This window comes from Anomaloglossus baeobatrachus, chromosome 4 (assembly GCF_048569485.1).
Source record: "Anomaloglossus baeobatrachus isolate aAnoBae1 chromosome 4, aAnoBae1.hap1, whole genome shotgun sequence".
Classification (NCBI taxonomy): domain Eukaryota; kingdom Metazoa; phylum Chordata; class Amphibia; order Anura; family Aromobatidae; genus Anomaloglossus; species Anomaloglossus baeobatrachus.
The window spans coordinates 532,864,792-532,883,658 of record NC_134356.1 but is presented as its reverse complement, the minus strand read 5'-3'; the positions used below and the strand labels follow the sequence as shown (position 1 = coordinate 532,883,658).

The 18,867-nt window shown below is 44.8% G+C and overlaps 1 protein-coding gene across 1 annotated transcript in view; it reads right to left on the bottom strand.

Annotated features, from left to right (window-relative positions):
- RLBP1 (retinaldehyde binding protein 1) overlaps nucleotides 1–18,526 on the bottom strand; it is a 68,862-nt gene extending 50,336 nt beyond the window's left edge. The window contains 4 exon segments of the mRNA XM_075342812.1: nucleotides 8,490–8,694; nucleotides 13,598–13,726; nucleotides 15,431–15,470; nucleotides 18,142–18,526. Coding sequence (XP_075198927.1) covers nucleotides 8,490–8,694; nucleotides 13,598–13,726; nucleotides 15,431–15,470; nucleotides 18,142–18,368 — 601 coding nt within the window. The 5' untranslated portion in view covers nucleotides 18,369–18,526.
- Nucleotides 18,527–18,867: the final 341 nt, after the last annotated feature.

The following is an 18,867-nucleotide window of genomic DNA, read 5'->3' as shown; positions in this document are numbered from 1 at the left end:
TCAGTATTAGCTTTCAGAGAGAGAGGAGCTGAAGTGGCAGCTCCTGGGGAGCTGGGAGAGGAGTTGAGTGGGAGCCCTCAGAGAGTGAGGAGCTAGGGGAGAAGTAGCTCCCCGGGAGACTTTGACTAGGTCGCAGACGGTGGTTTGGGATCGGAGGAGTCAGAGACCCGGTCGCAGGGTATTAGAGCAAGGAGCCAGACTTAGTTTTGGAGAACGGTCGGCACTGGAATATCTAGTAACCAGACTGGTACCGAGCACGGTGGGGTACTGGACCCTAGATCAGGGTGTAGCTTCACGCAACCTGATAATTAACCTGTGGAGGATAGTCTCTTTATGAACTTTCCCCAAGAGCTCAGAGATCGAAGGCACCAACACAACGAGGGGAATAGGGCTTTCCAACCCATGCGGCCCACTGAAATCCCAAGTGTCAGCCATCAAGAGCACAGCTCCTCTATTCAAATATAGGGAGTGGGACCCTGAAAGCTCCAGGCCGAGGGGTCAGTCAGAAACATCTAAAATTAGTGCAAGGAGGCAGGTCAAGACCACCAGTAATATCAACGGGGGTGGATTCCCGGACGAGCTCCCCCAGAGAGGCAGCAGCACCCAGAAACTTGGTTTACTTATGTGTCACAGTCTATTTGATGGTCTGCACCCCGCACCCCTGCACCTTCACCATCCAGAGTCCCGGGGCCTGCCCTACCAGTGGAGGGAAAGTCATCTCGCTTCCCCGCTCCATCTCCCCTGGGTACTCCCATCGGCAGCGGCGGTACTCCCATTTACCGTGAACCACGGGTGGTTTCACGAACATTTATCCCCTGTAAATAGCCCCCTTTACATTTGAGTGGTCGCAAGCCCCCAGGTCCGGGACCCTCGAACCACAGCAACCCCGGATCTGAGCGGTTCGACCGCTGCAGGGGCGGCACATATGTATGTGTGTATGTCCGCTAAAGAAATTTTCACCGTCGCATTTACAATCACGAAATTTTGCTCAGATGCTCCATGTGACTCAGGGAATGTCATAGACTATGTTTTGACAGGAAAATTTAACCTCGCACGTTACAGTTACTCTCCAAAACACTGGTCTCCATTAAAGTCAATGGAGATAGGAGCTACGGCTTATTAATAGAAGCTGTGAGTGGTTGCTATAGGAACAAAATAAATTTTTAGTATAAGAAGTTTATGTGTGAGGTAATAAGATGTCAGTGGAGAGACTGATAGAGACAGAGAGACAGACAGACATAAGCACAGCCAGAGAAAGAGGCAAACAGGGAAAGAGACAGAGAGAGAGAGATAGTCAAAGAGACAGACAGAGGAAGGCAGACAGGGAAAGAGAGAGGGGAAAAGACAGAGGGGAAAAGAGACAGAGGGTAAAAAGAGACAGAGGGGAAAAGAGACAGGGGGGAAGAGACAGAGGGGGCAAGAGACAGAGCGGGAAAAGAGACAGAGGGGGAAAAGAGACAGAGGGGGAAAAGAGACAGAGGGGGAAAACAGACAGAGGGGGAAAACAGACAGAGGGGGAAAACAGACAGAGGGGGAAAGAGACAGAGGGAAAAAGAAACAGAGGGAAAAAGAAACAGAGGGGAAAAGAGACAGAGGGGAAAAGTGACAGAGGGGAAAAGTGACAGAGGGGAAAAGAGACAGAGCGGAAAAGAGACAGAGGGGAAAAGAGACAGAGGGGGAAAGAGACAGAGGGGGAAAGAGGCAGAGGGGGAAACAGACAGACAGACACAGAGATAGAGAGACAGACAGAGAGACTGATACAGAGACAGACAGAGAGTTAGACACAAACAGACAGACAGACAGACATGGATAGAGCCTGACACACAGACAGACAGGGAAAGAGACAAACACACACAGAGCCACACACATAGACACACACAGAGACAGACAGAAAGAGATAGACAGACAGACACAGACAGACAGACTGGGAGAGAGACAAAAAGACAGTTATCTGTTGTGAATGTCAGTTATGCTTTTGCTGCTGTGAGGCTCCCTCTTGTGGCCAGGAATGGTTTGCACGGAGACCAGGTGTGCTGGAGCAATGGGCGTTTCCATTGCTAACTCTCTGCCTATTTAAACCCTGACCTCCTGGCAGGCTGAGCCGGTTATCATTGTCCTGTAGCTCTCCAGCCTTTTCATCTTGCTTCTGACCACATCTACCCCAGATAAGTGCTTGGTTCTTTCTTATGTTGTTTTTGTTCTTTTGTTCTTATCTGGGTTGTCAATTATTGTGGTTGTTTTCAGTTTATTTGCATGCAGGAATCTTCCCTCTCTGTTGCTTTGCTGGGAAGCTCCCTGCAGCTATCTTTGGAGTTTTGCTCCTATAAGTTCATGTGTTTGTTGCTTCTTGAATTTGTAATTGTTCCTGTTTTCTGTTCATTGGTTTGACAAGAGCGTCTGAGATAGGATGGAGTGCAGATCATGCGATCTGAGGACTTTTTTGTACTATTAGGTATTTGGGTTTTTGTAGGGTTTTTGTCTGGCTACCATCAGCCCCTTTCCTATCCTTTCCTATTTAGTCAATGGGGCCTCACCTTTGCTGATCCTATCATACATCTGTGTATTGTATTTTTCTATATCACCGTAGTCTTTGAATGTGGGGGGCTTGCTATACCTTTTACGATCTATTTCTGAGGCAGACAGTTATTCATCCTTCCTTCCTTTAAGATAGCTAGTTCTCCGGCTGGGTTTGCGGTGCATAGGATGATAGTTCACCCCTCAGCTACTTCTAGTGTTGATGGTCAGTAAGGGGATGGTGGCCAGATTAGTTGCCAATGCTCTTGTCACCTTTTGCCAATGATCTATTGTGATCTTCCATGGTTCAGGATCATAACAGTTACTATCCCGGACAACGCCCGGGTACTACAGCTAGTACAGTATAAAGCTGTGTGTGTGTGTGTGTGTGTGTATGTCCGCTAAAGGAATCTGCACCGTCGCATTTACAATCACGAAATTTTGCACAGACACTCCATGTGACTCAGGGAGCATCATGGATTATGTTTTGATGGGAAAATTTAACCCCACGCTTTACAGTTACTCTCCAAAAAACCTGCCTCCATTAAAGTCAATGGAGCTGCAAGCTATAGGTTATTAATAGTCGCTCTGATTGGTTGCTATAGGAACAAAGGAAATTGTTAGTGTAAGTAGCTTATGTGTGAGGTAATAAAATGTCGGTTGGGAGATGGAAACAGAGAGACAGAAAGAGACAGACAGACATAGGCACAGACAGAGTAAGAGGCAGACAGGGAAAGAGACAGAGAGAGAAACAGTCAAAGACACAGACAGAGGCAGACAGACAGGGAAAGAGATGGGGAAAGACAGACAGACAGAGACAGAGACAGACAGGAAAAGAGACAGAGGGAGAGACAGTCAAAGAGACAGAGGCAGACAGAGTCAGTCAAAGAGACACAGACAGACAGAGACAGACAGACAGGGAAAGAGACGGATAGAGAGAGACAGGAAGGCAGACAGACATAGGCACAGACAGAGTAAGAGGCAGACAGGGAAAGAGACAGAGAGAAAGAGACAGACAGGGAAAGAGACAGTCAAAGTGACAGACAGAAGCAGACACAGACAGACAGGGAAAGAGACAGACAGGAAAAGAGACAGAGACAGACAGTCAAACAAACAGACAGACAGAGAGGGAAAAAGACAGAGAAAGAAACAGACAGTCAAAGAGACAGAGGCAGACAGACAGATAGACACAGACAGACAGGGAAACAGACAGGCAGACAGGGAAAGAGACAGACAGGGAAAGAGACAAAAACATGAAAAGAGACAGAGACAAGGAAAGAGACAAGGAGGGAGACAAGGAAAGAGACAAGGAAAGAGACAGAGACAGACGGGGAAAGAGACAGACAGGGAAAGAGACAGAGACAGGGAAAGAGACAAAAACATGAAAAGAGACAGAGACAAGGAAAGAGACAAGGAGGGAGACAAGGAAAGAGACAAGGAAAGAGACAGAGACAGACGGGGAAAGAGACAGACGGGGAAAGAGACAGACGGGGAAAGAGACAGACGGGGAAAGAGACAGGCGGGGAAAGAGACAGGCGGGGAAAGAGACAGGCGGGGAAAGAGACAGGCGGGGAAAGAGACAGGCGGGGAAAGAGACAGGCGGGGAAAGAGACAGGCGGGGAAAGAGACAGGCGGGGAAAGAGACAGGCGGGGAAAGAGACAGGCGGGGAAAGAGACAGGCGGGGAAAGAGACAGGCGGGGAAAGAGACAGGCAGGAAAAGAGACAGGCATGGAAAGAGACAGACAGACACAGAGATAGAGAGAGACAGACAGACACAGAGATAGAGAGAGACAGACAGACACAGATAGAGAGAGACAGACAGACACAGATAGAGAGAGACTGATATAGAGACAGGATAAATCAGTGGTTAACTGCTCAGGCCCTGGCTGCAGGCTCTTACATCCTCACCTGCATGCAGCTTTCACCGCCGCGTGTAGGGACTAAGTTCATCTGTGGGCGGAGCTAACACGCAGCGTGCACAGCGCTCCCACAGATGAAGGTAGATGCTAGAATATATGGGCTCCTTCCAGGTATGACTTAATTTGTCATGAAGCTGGTTACGCCCACTAACCTGGAAGGAGCCCATACATTCTAGGCTCAACCCACAGATGAAGAGAGGAGCCGAAGCATTAACATCCCGACGAGCTGTATGTCCTGTCCCCCAGTGCTGTATACCCTGCAGAAGTGTCTATCCCCCCACCCAGAGCTGTATACCCTGCAGAAGTGTCTATCCCCCCACCCAGACCTGTATACCATGCAGAACTGTCTGTCCCCCCCACCCCAGAGTTGTATACCCTGCAGAACTGTCTGTCCCCCCAACCCAGAGCTGTATACCTTGCAGAACTGTCTACCCCCCCCACCCCAGAGCTGTAATATTATTGGTGCACCCTGTACAGCCGGACAGGGACCCAAGAGGCTAGGGGACCACCTTACTACCGCCAAAGCAGGTGGAATTGTACATCATGATGAGCTCTTGGGCTTTAATTGGCCAATATATTGTTCTTGCACAAGGGCCTTCTTCTCACTGTTTCCGCCAGTGGGGGGCACTCCACCATTTGGATAACACACCATCGCAGCTGTGCTTTTTACCTTACTATTAAAGCTATAACTGCCTACGCAAATAGAAAAATGAACACTACGTTAAAGTATTGAATAGAGATGTGCACTTCATAAAGTATAAAGCACCCGAAAGGATAAAGTGCCAATTCCTCTTGTGTGCACATAGGCATATGAGGTCCGGTGTGCCAAATAAGGTTGCTCTCTCCAACGCCCCCAATATGCTTTCAATGGCTGTAAGCTAAATGATGGTTCATCAGAACTTTCAGCCGGCGGGTATTTCACATAATTCTCCCATACACAGGAGCGCTTGCTCAGCAGAGTGTTCCTGTGTTTTCTATACGAGAGCCGTGGCCAGACGTCTCTTACGATGGCTTATCTCTAGGCAACAAATGGATTGTTAGTCCGAAATCAGACATGAATAACCCTGATCTTCCCTGACATTCATTTGTTGGGGACCTCCCTACCAGAGTGACTCTAGTTTTTCCTGTACTTGGGGCAAAAATCCAGTTTAGTGCCACTTGCTATGCACAGCTTAAAGGGAACCTGTCACCGGATATTTATAATACTCACCTAACGGTTGGTGCAGAGCAGACTGGTGGGATGGGTGTCTCTGTTCACCGGGTCTGCGCCTCCTCTTTCGGCCATCTTTGTCCTTTATGTGAAGCTAGTGTGGATGGCGCATTCTACGTACTACACACAAGCCGACATTGAGATCCTGCACAGGCGCACTTTGATCTGCCCTCAGGTGAGTATTATAAACATCTGGTGACAGATTCCCTTTAAGCAGTTTGAGCCGTCACATACGATTTGCACATTTACAGTCATGTGCCGACAAACTGCCCTTCATAATTCTGTCAATGTTCAGTGAAAAACTTCAATCGCTGCTTCATTAAGAGAGTCAGGACGAGAAGCTCATTGTCATGTGACCAGAAGAATGAAAATCGTATTTGAGAGGTCATGTAACGACTGCTAGAACCAGCAAGCAGAGCCAAATCCTGACAGTGAGTATATTACACTCTTTTAAAAACTGGCGTTCTACAGTGCTTTATTTTGAAAATAAAGGGGTTGTTCACTAATTGGTCGACCTCCTTCTCAATTCCCTCCAGTGAAATAATAACATTTATATTCAGCTCCAATAATCCAGCAGTGTCGGCACTGGTTTTGATCTTGTTATTTCTGGTTCAATGCAAGCAATGGATATAACAGCGTGGCAGGCAGGTCTTCTAAAGACCCCTTTAGACAGGATGATTTTCACTCCTTACCGAGCACCAATGGACAATATACTATATACAATTCAATTAGCATTTGTTTACAGGCTCATTCTCATGATCTGCTAAATATTGCATAGGGAAGAATGATCATAAAATCATAAAATATGATCATTTCACCCATACAGCATCATGTTGTTGGCAGCTCATTCCCAGGTGATTCTTTTGCTAGTATAACTGATGTGAGCACTTGACGAGTGAATGTTTGCCCGTTTGTGTGGTGATCAGTATCATATTTACACCAGACAGTACACACAAACAAGTGTTATTATGAATGATTGATGGCTGATAATCAGTCCATATAAATGGATTTAAAGAGAACCTGTCTCCAGGTCAGGAATGGCCTGTTACTTTATTCCTCCTAGTCCCCCGAGTATTCCATTTTGGGCTTTTTTTTCATATATCTGCCATATGGTTGCCAAGTTATGGAACTTTTTTTGTTTTAGTGGTCATTTTTTATGGTCTTTACCAAGGTAGCATTGATAATAATGCAGAGCAGCCAAAAGACACATCCCCAGAAAATCCATAAAGATTAGTACTACATAAAAGGCCCATATTTTTGCAACCGTATAATGAAGAAAAAAAAAATACGGATAGGAAAATAAAATACAGGGAAAAACTGTCCACTTTTTACCACACAACAGGAACCCTTTTTTTTTTTCAAGAATCTTTATTAATACCACAACAGAACAACAAGGTGCTAGAAGGTACAGACATAAAGCCATTTCCACAAGGTATATCCAGTGTACAGCACAATAGGACTCATTTCGTGCCCCAATTAACAGCCCAATAACTCCGCCATAAAGATATCATTGAGTCCACAAAGTGGTATCTCAATCCTGTCTTTGCTTCACACTGTATGGCCCAATTTCCTCCATTCCATACCTTCTCTCCCCTCACTCATAACCCTTTCCCAACCCTTAAACTTCATAAATAACCATATTACACTTTTTTTGGATACATTTGTCCACTGCGGCCATTTATTAACATAAATTAACATAACAATGTAAATAACCACACATTTTGGGGTGAGGTCCTTGAAGCTACAAGTTTTTGGCACATAACACCAAATCACTTATGTAAACCTATTTTACCCTCAACCATTAACCCCAGCTCAAGGGCATCATACCACAATAAGTGGTTCGAAATGTATAACACCACCGGCTCCCAGGGCATACCCCCATCCAGAGCCCCGCTAAGTACCAAATGACTGATTACTCATTCCATCCGGGATGGAATCATCCATATAAATCACCCTGAACCCCAATTTCACCACCTCCAAGGACCCCATCCCATCGCCACAACCACTGTGACAGGATCGCCTGAAACTCAACCCAACATCGTTTTAAGTAATATGAACCGAAACCCAAGAGGGTGGGTGGGACTCCTTTCTGCGTGCTCCCCACAAAATGGCCCCTTTTCCTGGACTTTCCCCTATATATCCCCCAATGTACGTTGCGCCTCCCCTTCCTCTCATCCTGTTCAAATCCCTCAACCCCTAATCATTCCTTCATGGCCCAGCCCCTGTCATGTGGGCCTTCACCCATTTTCTTTAGCTCTGGACCCTTCTTTACTGCCATACCAGTATCTGCAGCGTCCAGACTCAAATCTTTATTAAATAAAAAAAAATAGAAAAAGGTAGAGAAGGAGAGAGAAAAAGGAACCAGAAACAAATAAGGAGGGCGAGAGGGGGTAAGAGAGGGAAAGAAAGGAGCAAGGAGCGGGAGAAGGAAGAAAGGGAATTAGAAAAGAGTGAGGAAAGAGAGGAGGGCAACAGGGCCTTTTTAACCCTGATTTGTATGAAAGATGTCTTCTCACCAAGACTTTTATGGCACCAGATCTATCTTATATGCCTATGAGATAAAGTTTCCACCCCTAGCACCCCCACTTATCAAGAGAACAGGGGACCTGTCCCCTCCGCCACTGGGTGAACTTTTATGGGAGATTGAATGGACTAGTCCTCTGCATATTTCAGAGGCTCTCTCCATCTGTGTTATGGAAGCAGCAGTCAAGCTTCCATATGCCTTAAATGCCTTTAGAAGATAACTCCCAGTACAGACCTTACAGTTTTGCAGTACAACAGCACAAGTTTGCAGGATACACACATAACTGATTAAATGCTCATCTGAAAGAAGGCAGTTACATACCTTTCATAAGGTCATAGGCTCGATTTATATCAAATTTTCGGGCCCGAATGAAACGCAGAAAAAAGAAATCATCATTCCCCACCACCTTCTCTGCCACTGTCCTGGAGAGGTCATCACCAGTGGTCGCTTTCTCCTGCGCTAAGTCTCGAAGTTCCTTTATAGCTAATTCTCTCTTCTCATCTGTCTCATTTAATTCATCTTTAGCCTATAAATGTGGAAGAAAACATTATATTATACAGTGTATAAATCTTCATGGTTGTGTTTTTATATGAATGTGAGAGACAAAATGTTTACATGTATAAATATATAAGGCCTCATGTATTAAGGTTGTCTCAAGTATAATAGGTTTGTGTGCTCAGGTTAATCACAGTTCAGTTATCTTTTTCTAGATGGACTGATTTCTATGGGTGATAGGGCCACTCTTCCATTAGACAATGGCAGATATTCCTGTAGATGCAAATGTGGGCTATTTTTCCATATCTTGAGGTATTGTTACTAATTGGAAAACACATGCCTTACTTTAGTCTCTCAACAGCAATAAAATGGTTGTCTGTAATAGGCTGGATTCACATGATGGTATGGCATTCGATAGCACTGTGCTGCCAGCTTGAGCCGAGTGTCATGCAACTGTAATCTGATCCTGCAATCTGGTCATAGCTGCGGAGGAGGGGCCGGGAGCTGTGGAGGAGAAGGAGGGATTAATTTCCCCATCTCCTCCATTGTCAGCTGATGCGATTATCATGCTACGACTTTTTCTCATCCACAATCTGGATAAGAAAAAAGCTGATCATCCGCTCTCCCTCATTGAATAACATTGGTTCGAGTGAAATGCCAGATTTTCTCGCATTGCACTCGTCCGAGTCTTACGCTCGTGTGAGCGTACCCTAAGGATGGGTATACATAGCAACTTTGGCTGTGATACAGGTTCACAATTTTGGAGAGTTAGTTGTACCCTACAAGTCACAAAGTGACAGCATTCAGTTGAATTTTGGTGCAATGGGATAGAGGCATACAGTGATCTTTGGCCACACGGCCTGCATTATGGCCAAAGTCACCATGTAGCCCCAGTCTTGAAAGCATTTTCCAATCTGGAGGATCTGGCAATTCCATGCATGGACAACCTACTTTTTCAATGGTTACCATATGCTGCATCATGTCCTCTGCAGTGGTGCTGTAATCAAATTAAACACTGTGCTGAATTCCCTCAAAGATTGCAACTAACTAATAAGCACTGTCTATAGCAGGCAACCCATTTAAAAGGAATATGTCTGTAAACTGCACATAGGACTTCAGGTCTTTGAAATGTAAAATCAACATCTTTACATCTTCTATTTATTGCTGCATTCCTGAGTAATTAATGTTTTCATTTATATGTAAATAAGGCATTAAGTGCTTTGGGAATCACAGAGGACTTAAAAGGAACCTGTTAGCAGATCCATGCTACTCAAACAGTGAGCAGCATGTACCAGCCACTGGGTGTTTGATTGCAACCAGCAATATTTCAATATTTCAATTTGAAACGCTGCAGCGTTTCAGAGAAAAACATACTTTTAATAGCCGAACAATGCACTAGTCGTATAGGTGGGTCCCAGATGATATCCTGCCCACTCACCTTGACTGAGAGGTCTCTGCTTATATGAACACGCAGGTAGTGACCATCTGTGCATGTTGTCAGGGGATGCCTGGTGTTCCAGGTGAGACCAGGTGAGGTGGTGAGACCAGCACCACCTCTGCAATTGATGTAAATTGCGGGGGTGGTGCTAGTGTCTGCTGAACAACAGATATCCTCTGACAATGTGCACATGTGCACAGGCAGTGTGCTCTGCTCTGTTGCCGGCTTGATAGTACTGATCTGAGTCGGCAACCCAGAGCGCGCAGTCATTTTGCACATCGCATAAGGACAGCGCACATGGACAGAGCAGGGATCAGGCCAGCCCTTGAAATAAGCGTCACTAATGAAGCTTTGTTTCAGGAAGGGGACAGAGGCTGTGGCAGTGACCGCAGCCTCTGCCCCCTAATGATGCTTCATTTGAGTATCCCAGAATGCACTGGGAGTCTCAAATGAAGCATCATCATCACACAGTAAGCAGGGAATAAATTCAATAACAGTTAGATAGTGTACTTAGGGAACCGTAGGGATTCTTTAAGGCAAGTAGATTAGAAATTAGTTTAGTTTACGGCACTAAATAGATAGGGATTTAGATTAAACAATTTTTGGCCTTCGGACCATCCCTTTAAGCTGACTTTGTAGATCCTGTACTTCATTTTCAGTAGTTATAGTTAACTATAATGCTATATACTCTATGTAACACCATACATTGATATGTTCCCGTCTTTCTCACCCCCTCTTTCCTCCCTTCCCTTCCTTCACTTTATCCCCTACCCTTCTCTTTTTTTTGTGTAATCTTGTATATAATATCTACCACATTATATGTGATCTAATATGTACCTATATCGGGTTTACATACACTATAGATGTCCATGGAACAGACCATTGTCAGTCAAAACATTGGACGTTATCGGTCTTTCTTCCTTGCCTGGTCAATATCAAATATATTATTGGCAGCAAGAACTTCTCCCATCTGACTTCTTAGCTGCTGAGTTTTTTTCCTTTCACTAAGTCAGGATCATTGTCCTTTCCTTTCACTTCTAGAGAAGTGTTGCAAGTCTCTTCTCTTATTGGTTTACCTAGTAAAGATATGGCTGTATGTTATCCTTAGTAAATTGATACAATTATTCCAGAAATTTGCCCTGCCATAGCTGAGAAATCCACCATTGAAGTTATATACAAACTAGCTGTACTACCCGGCTTCGCCCGGGTTAATAACTGTTGTTAACAAAATAAAATGTATTAACATTCTCGGGATAGAATGTATAAATAGAATGTATTAACGCCCGGGATAGTAACTGTCTCTCTGTTTCTCTCCCATTCTCTGTCTGTCTCCCCCTCTGTATATATCTCTCTGTCTCTCTCTCTATCTCTTTGTCTGTCTGTCTCTTTCCCTGTCTGTCTCTGACTGTCTCTGTCTCTTTCTCCGTCTGTCTCAATCTCTTTCCCTGTCTGTCTATCTATCTTTTTCCCTGTCTGTCTATCTATGTCACTTTCCCTGTCTGTCTCCTTCACTCTCTTTCCCTGTCTGTCTCTTTGCCTCTCTTTCCCTGTCTGTCTCTTTCCCTCTTTCTATTTCCCTGTGTCTGTCTCTTTGTTTGTCTCTTTACCTGTCTTTGTCTGTCTCTTACCCTGTCTGTCTCTTACCCTTTCTTTCCATGTCTGTCTGTTTCCCTGTGTCTGTCTCTTTCTCTTTGTCTGTGTCTGTCTCTTTCCCTGTCAGTCTGTCTCTTTGTCTGTCTCTTTGTGTCTGTCTCTTACCCTGTCTATGTCTGTTTCTTACCCTGTCTGTGTCTGCCTCTTTCCCTGTCTGTGTCTGTCTCTTTCCCTGGCTGCATTGTGACACACCAACATTCCATATAAGGGCGTGGCTGCGCATTCTTCTGAAGTTCTGGCTGCACTGTGGCTCCCAGCTCCATTCGCTTTAATGGAGGCAGGTTTTTTGGCGAATAACTGTAAAGCGCGGGGTTAAAATTTCCCCTCAAAACATAGCCTATGACGCTCTCTGGGTCCAGACGTGTAAGTGTGCAAAATTTTGTGGCTGTAGCTGCGACGGTGCAGATGCCAATCCCGGACATACACACATACATACACACACACATACACACATTCAGCTTTATATATTAGATTAGCACTAAGTGTTCATGGTCATAGAAAATCACTTCCATCTCTCCAGCTCTCAGTATTTATTCTCTATTCGGTACCTGGGTCCGACGTTTCATTGGCAGCTTAGTCCACCTTTGTCATTTGCTGCCATCTGCTGCCTCTTGCCGATATCTCACATGAGCATCAGTGTCGGTGCTCAAAATCTGTGAGAGGGGAAGCAGATGACAGAGAATGGACTGACCTGTCAAGCTAATGCAGGAGCCACACAGCACCTATACAGTTTTATAAAGAAATTCCTCCTCTCATATTCCTTCTAACAAGAATATCAGGGGCAACCTATGGATCATGGTGCTGTAACTGGAAAGCAGAAAGTATTGTAGTACAAACAGAGAGTCAGTGTTTAACAGCTCCCTAGAGTAGAGAAGTCAAACTCATTTTCACCGAGGGCTAAATGAGAACTATTGTTGCTGTCAAAGGGCTGCTTATAATTGTAAGGGCTCATGCAGGTCTCCATGCAATACAGCATGAGCATGGACTGCAATGCACAGACTGGTCAAGGACTATATAAGAGCTGTCCCTGGGTAGTAGGGTTATACAACAGCTGTCCCTGGGTAGTAGGGTTATACCAGAGCAGTGCCTGAGTAGTAGGGCTATGTGACAGCTGTCCCTGGGTAGAAGGGCTACATGAAAGCTGTCCCTAGGTAGTAGGGCTATACAAGAGCAGTCCCTGGATAGTAGGGTTATACAAGAGCTGTGCCTGAGTAGTAGGGCTATATGACAGCTGTCCCTGGGTAGTAGGGTTATACGAGAGCTGTTCCTGGGTAGTAGGGCTATACGACAGCTGTCTCTGGGTAGTTGGACTATAAGAGAGTTGCCCCTGGTTAGTAAGGCTATATGACAGCTGTTCTTGGGGAGTAGGACTATACCACAGTTGACCCTGAGTACTAGGGCTAGGGTTGTAGGGCAATCCAAGAGTTGTCCCTGGGTTGTAGGGTTGTAGGGCTAAGGGCACTGTCCCGGACCTCAGAGTCCAAGATAGTCTGCTCAGGTTCCAAGATGGTGTCAGCTCCCTTTTGCTTGCTCTGCCCCTCTGCTAAGCACTGGCTGTGTCAAAGTAGCATACAGCCAGTATGTAGTAGAGAGGGTGGCGCCTGCACATGGGGTGCGTGCCATCTTGGATTTTGAGTTTAGGAGCACACCTCCACACTGCTCTTTAAAAGAAGCTCACAAGCAGTGAATACAGAAGGTGTGGCTCTCTGTACAGGCAAAGTGCACAGCCGATTGTTCTGTGTCTTGATGTCATGAGCCACATGAAATGATGTAGTGGAACGGATTTGGCCTACGGGTCTTGAGTTTGACACCCCTGCTCTAGAGTATAGTATTTCATCATTACCTTCTGTACTGTGTGTTCTGGCAGCTTGTTACATTTGCCAAACACGGGTCCATGGTCTTTAGTTGTCAGACGCTCTAGCTTGGCACGGAGTGACTGCTCCTCTTCTGAAACAATCCGATATGTTCCTGTCTAAAACAGACCAACACCCACCAGGGTACTTTAAATTCCATCTTATGCAAATTGCACTCTGATATCTCCAATTAGTGGCATTAGGAAGATAGATTTCTTTTCGTTTAGGGAGACAGCTATCTTGCTTTTCATTGAAAAAAAATACTCCATACACAGTGGTTGCCCCATCTGGAATATTTATGGCATATTGAAATTAAATGCCATAAATGTACAATGGATCCTGGTGCCACCACAGGGATGTGCATCAATCCCGACAACTGGGTCCTGACAAGCACGTTCACGGCTAGTTGGCATCGCATGCACAGCGCTGATAATTTATTTCGAGGGGCAGAGGCAATCTGCAGACTAGAGATTCCACAATGCAGTGACTGTTCAAACCAAGCACAGATAGTCGTTGGACACACACAGACAAGCAGTTCAGTGCACTTTCCCATTTATTTTTTTCCATCTATCGCCACCATTTTCGGGCTCCTGAAAAGCTAGAACTGACAGTCAGGGAAGAGGGGACAGAGATAGATGGAAATCAAGTATTTAGGAAGGTGCACTGAACTGCATGACCATGCCAAGTCTGCACTGAGCGCCTTTGCTTGGTTTAAACAAATCATTTGATGCTGGCAGGCTCCCATCAAGAAAAATATCAGATTATGAGCCTTAAGGCCGCTTTTCACGCAACAACATCGCTAACGAGAGGTCATGGAATTCGTGACGCACATCCGGCCACGTTAGCGACGTCGTTGCGTGTGAAACGCACGAACGACCATTAACGATCAAAATTACTTACCTAATCGTTGATCGTTGACGCGTCGTTCCTTTCCCGATTATCGTTGCTGTTGCAGGACGCATGTTGTTCATCGTTCCTGCGGCAGCACACATCACTACGTGTGACACCGCAGGAACGAGGAACATCACCTTACCTGCGGCCATCCGCAATGAGGAAGGAACGGAGGTGGGTGGGATGTTCGGCCCGCTCATCTCCGCCCCTCCGCTTCTATTGGGCGGCCGCTTAGTGACGCCGCTGTGACGCCGAACGAACCGCCCCCTTAGAAAGAAGGCAGTTCGCCGGCCACATCGACGTCGCTAGGCAGGTAAGTATGTGTGACGAGGACTAACGATATTGTGCGCCACGGGCAGCGATTTGCCCGTGACGCACAAACGACAGGGGCACAGGCGATCGGCAGCAATATCGCTAGCGATGTCGCTGTGTGTAAAGTGGCCTTTAGTCTTTTTACAATGATCCTTTCTTCCTCGCCTAGGTCTTAATTGCTTTTCTTACCACACAATCTTACTATCTGTATAAAAGCTCTGTGCCAACTGGAAATGTATTTAGCCTCTCTCACTAGGGATGATTGAATACCTCAAATATTTGGCTTCACGAATCTCGACGAATAGGTCGCCGCTATGCGAATATTCGATGCGCAATGTAAGTCTATGGGAAGCCCGAATAGTTACGAATAGTTGTTATTCAGGTTTCCCATAGACTTACATTTTGCATCAAATATTCGCGAATAGTTGAATAGCAGCGACCTATTCGGCAAATATTCACGAAGCCGAATATTTAAGGTATTCGATCATCCCTAGCTATAACCTACCCAAATAACATGGGAAGCCATTTTTACAACCCAACAGATATTTGTTTAGCCACAAAAAAGTTATAAATGGTAAAAACGATCTGACTCAATTTACCAAGTACAAGGTGATACTTACAATGTCTGACATTTCACTTCTTCTATGTCCACGCAAGAAGCTGGGGAAATAATTAAAGGAAGAAAAGGTATAGAAACTTGTTAACAGTGAAGATGCCTGAGTCTTAATTTTAGTAAATTAATATAGTTTTAATAGTATTAAAGGATGGAGATCTGTGGATATTGTGGAACTCCAAATATCAGCTGAGTCTTTATGACTTGGTTAAAGACAATATAGAACTTTTCCCCATAATTATTGCTGAAACCTGGAAATCATCAAGATAGATTCACTAAATAGCACAAATACATAATAACCTCATATTGGCTATTATGCTTGGCAGGATAGTCTAGAAAAAGCCAGTATATTGCATGTAATCAGCATTTATATACGGATGCAGTCAGCAAGCATGGGTCATGCAGAATTAGGATTACGTTTTGGGGCCCAGTGCCCCATGACAATTTCGGTGGAACGCACCAGTAAGGATTCTACTACCTCACCTATTTATATAAATATAGCAAATAAAGAAGTGACAACTGCTCATTAGATTACCGCCAAAGATCATCAGTTGTCAGTCTTCAGCACTGTTACAGGGAGACACATAGGGCAGGTAAGATGACAATATTTATGCACTTATAATGCACCAATATATTCCATGTTTCTCAACACATACAGAAAATATTAGGCTCATCAAAGGAAAATATCCGATTGTCTTTTTTACAGTGTTACATATCTGCAGGGAAATATGTAGCTGCATATCTTAACCAATATAAAAAGTTCAGGGCTAAATAAAAGTCCTTAAAATGTCAGAGGTACTACTGTACATTCATTCTTTTTCTTGATCATTTCAGAGCTTATATCGTAACCCATTCTCCGTTTTTCAGTGCTGACCTCATCCATATATCCCATGCCATGTGGGCTCAATGTAGCTTCATAATGCTGCTATATCATACACCTGGAGTACAAAGTCTGCCAAACATTCAGGCTACTTTCACACATCCGGTTTGAGCCCTGCGGCTCAATCCGGCTGTGAAAACTATGCAACGGATGCGGCGAAAACACCGCATCCTCTGCATAAGTTTTTACATGCGGCCCGTCCGTTTTTTTCCGGTTGCGGCACGCTACTGAGCATGCGCAGTGGAAAAAACCGCATGCGGCGACCGGATGCGGTTTTTTCCGCATCGCGCCGCATCCGGCCTCCATAGGTATGCATTGAAAAATGCGCCGCAGCGGCCGGATGCGGCGCAATGCAGTGTTTTTTGCCGGAGCAAAAAACGTTGCAGGGGACGTTCGATCTGGCCGCCGCATCGGCTAAATCTGCCGCATGCGGCCAAAACCGGACCGAACGCAAGCCCCTGCGGCACAATACGGCACTAATGTAAGTCTATGCAAAAAAAAACGCAACCGGCGTTATAAAAGCCGGTTGCGGTTTTTCTGCAGAATGCCGTATTGTGCCGCAGAGCAAAAATCCGGATGTGTGAAAGCACCCTAAGGTCTTTATACAGGCGTTAGTCTTTAGAATATAAAATACTTCGAAAAAAGTGCATGACACATGCATAAGAGATACACCAAAACCAGATGATATATATTTTTCATCACACCAGTGAACAAGAGATTCATATAATTATTAATGATTAGTGATAAGCGAACACTAAAATGCACAAGTGCTCGGTACTCGAATTGAGCAGGTCGGATTTGATTCAAATAAGGAGCATAATGGAAGTAAATGGCAAACTCAAGCATTTTTCCAAAACTCCCTAACAGGAAGGCCAGGGACGAGATCTCTCTCTCGCTCTCCCACCGGTCTTCCAGTTAGGGATCTTCCAGTTAGGGACTCCCAGAAAGAGAGAATACGCCGGCTGGGACATCGAGCATATTGAGCACCCACACTATAATCCATCGAGCACCGAGTGTCTTGAATGCCCTGTTACTCGATCGGGTATTGAGCAGTTGCGAGCACACTCGCTCATCACTAATAATTATTCAAATATTAAATCTTTATTGACAACAATTAAAAAAACAGAATGATCAAACAAGAAAACTCCCGAGAGGGACACTGTGTATAGCCTGGATGTTGTGGGACATAAGAGCATATAAAGTGCAATATGGAGGATAAGGTGTAGTAACTAGAGTACAATAAATAAAGTACTACCTCTTGACAGATAAATGCTCATACAGCAACCCACAGGAACAGCAATACAGAAATAATAATGGTTAGTGCAACTATACCTTAAGGTTTATGAGGCACATGTGGGGTCCCAGACAGTGTCCCTCCACCCCATAGTGAGGAATAAGTTGCACCTTAAGTAGCTATTGATTACAGTAAAAACACTCCAAATACTCCACATACATCAGACTCTATATAACCTATACTGATCCCACTAGTGATGAAACTACAGCTGTCTTACAAAGGTTGCAAAGACACTAAGTGAGTATGACGCTATGACAATCATCCACACTAGAACTCCAGACGGCATGGAAAACCACAAAGATAATGACGGATATAGTGATATATATACACAGTATATATATAAAAGCAATGCCCAGGCTACCTGATTCAGCAGAACCCAAGTTCCACTTATAATCCTGACTGATCAGCGCCTTATCTTCCGGCAGAAAAGCCTCTGCCTCCTGTTCTGCCATGTATCATTATTACCCTTGATAAAGTGCAATCTAAAAAAAGTGAAATAACAGGAGCACACTTACCGGAGTCAATATATCACACTCATACTCACCGGTGAACAGACGTCAGTAAGACGGTAAAGTAAGTCAGTGTTTGAAATCTGGAAAAGTTCAAAACTGCAAAGTATGTCTGGGATGCATGGATTGTAATCACAACTTTTCTGCTCAGAGGACGCCAGCCCAAAGCTTGTATAGTCACCGGGTTGGGATTAGGCGTCACAAGGCAGTACTCAGTCAGGCTTATTAATTAAATCAGCGCTGAACATTCAGGAGATGCCATTAGATGTTACACAAAATGAGGAGAACACTGAATTGGTGGAGTGGGGCTTGGAACAATAACCCTTTGGCTGGTCCCCTGGATTCCAGGGTGTCCTTCAGGACTGCAATTACTGAGCTGTGCTAGCAGTTTATCTGGCACAGAATAGTTTTGCCAGTCGTTAGTATTTAAAATAGTGGGTAAAAATGTCAGAGAATTCTCAGTACATGTACCAAGTGCTCTACAGCAGAAAGCCAAGGTTGTCACTCAGCAAAAAGGGCATTTCTCTATTCTTCATTAATATCAACTTTGCCCTTTCAGAGACTGCCTGACATGAAATATACAGCAGCAGAAATAAAAAATAAAGCACATATAATCTGATCTCTTACATTTGGTATATTAGAAGGTAGTGGGGGACAAATTAATTAAAGTCTGAAGTTAAGAGATAACTACCAAAAAAAGAGACCTATCCTGCTTCACATACTAGTGTAGTGTCAGCACAGTCTGGCAATTTCTTCAAAGT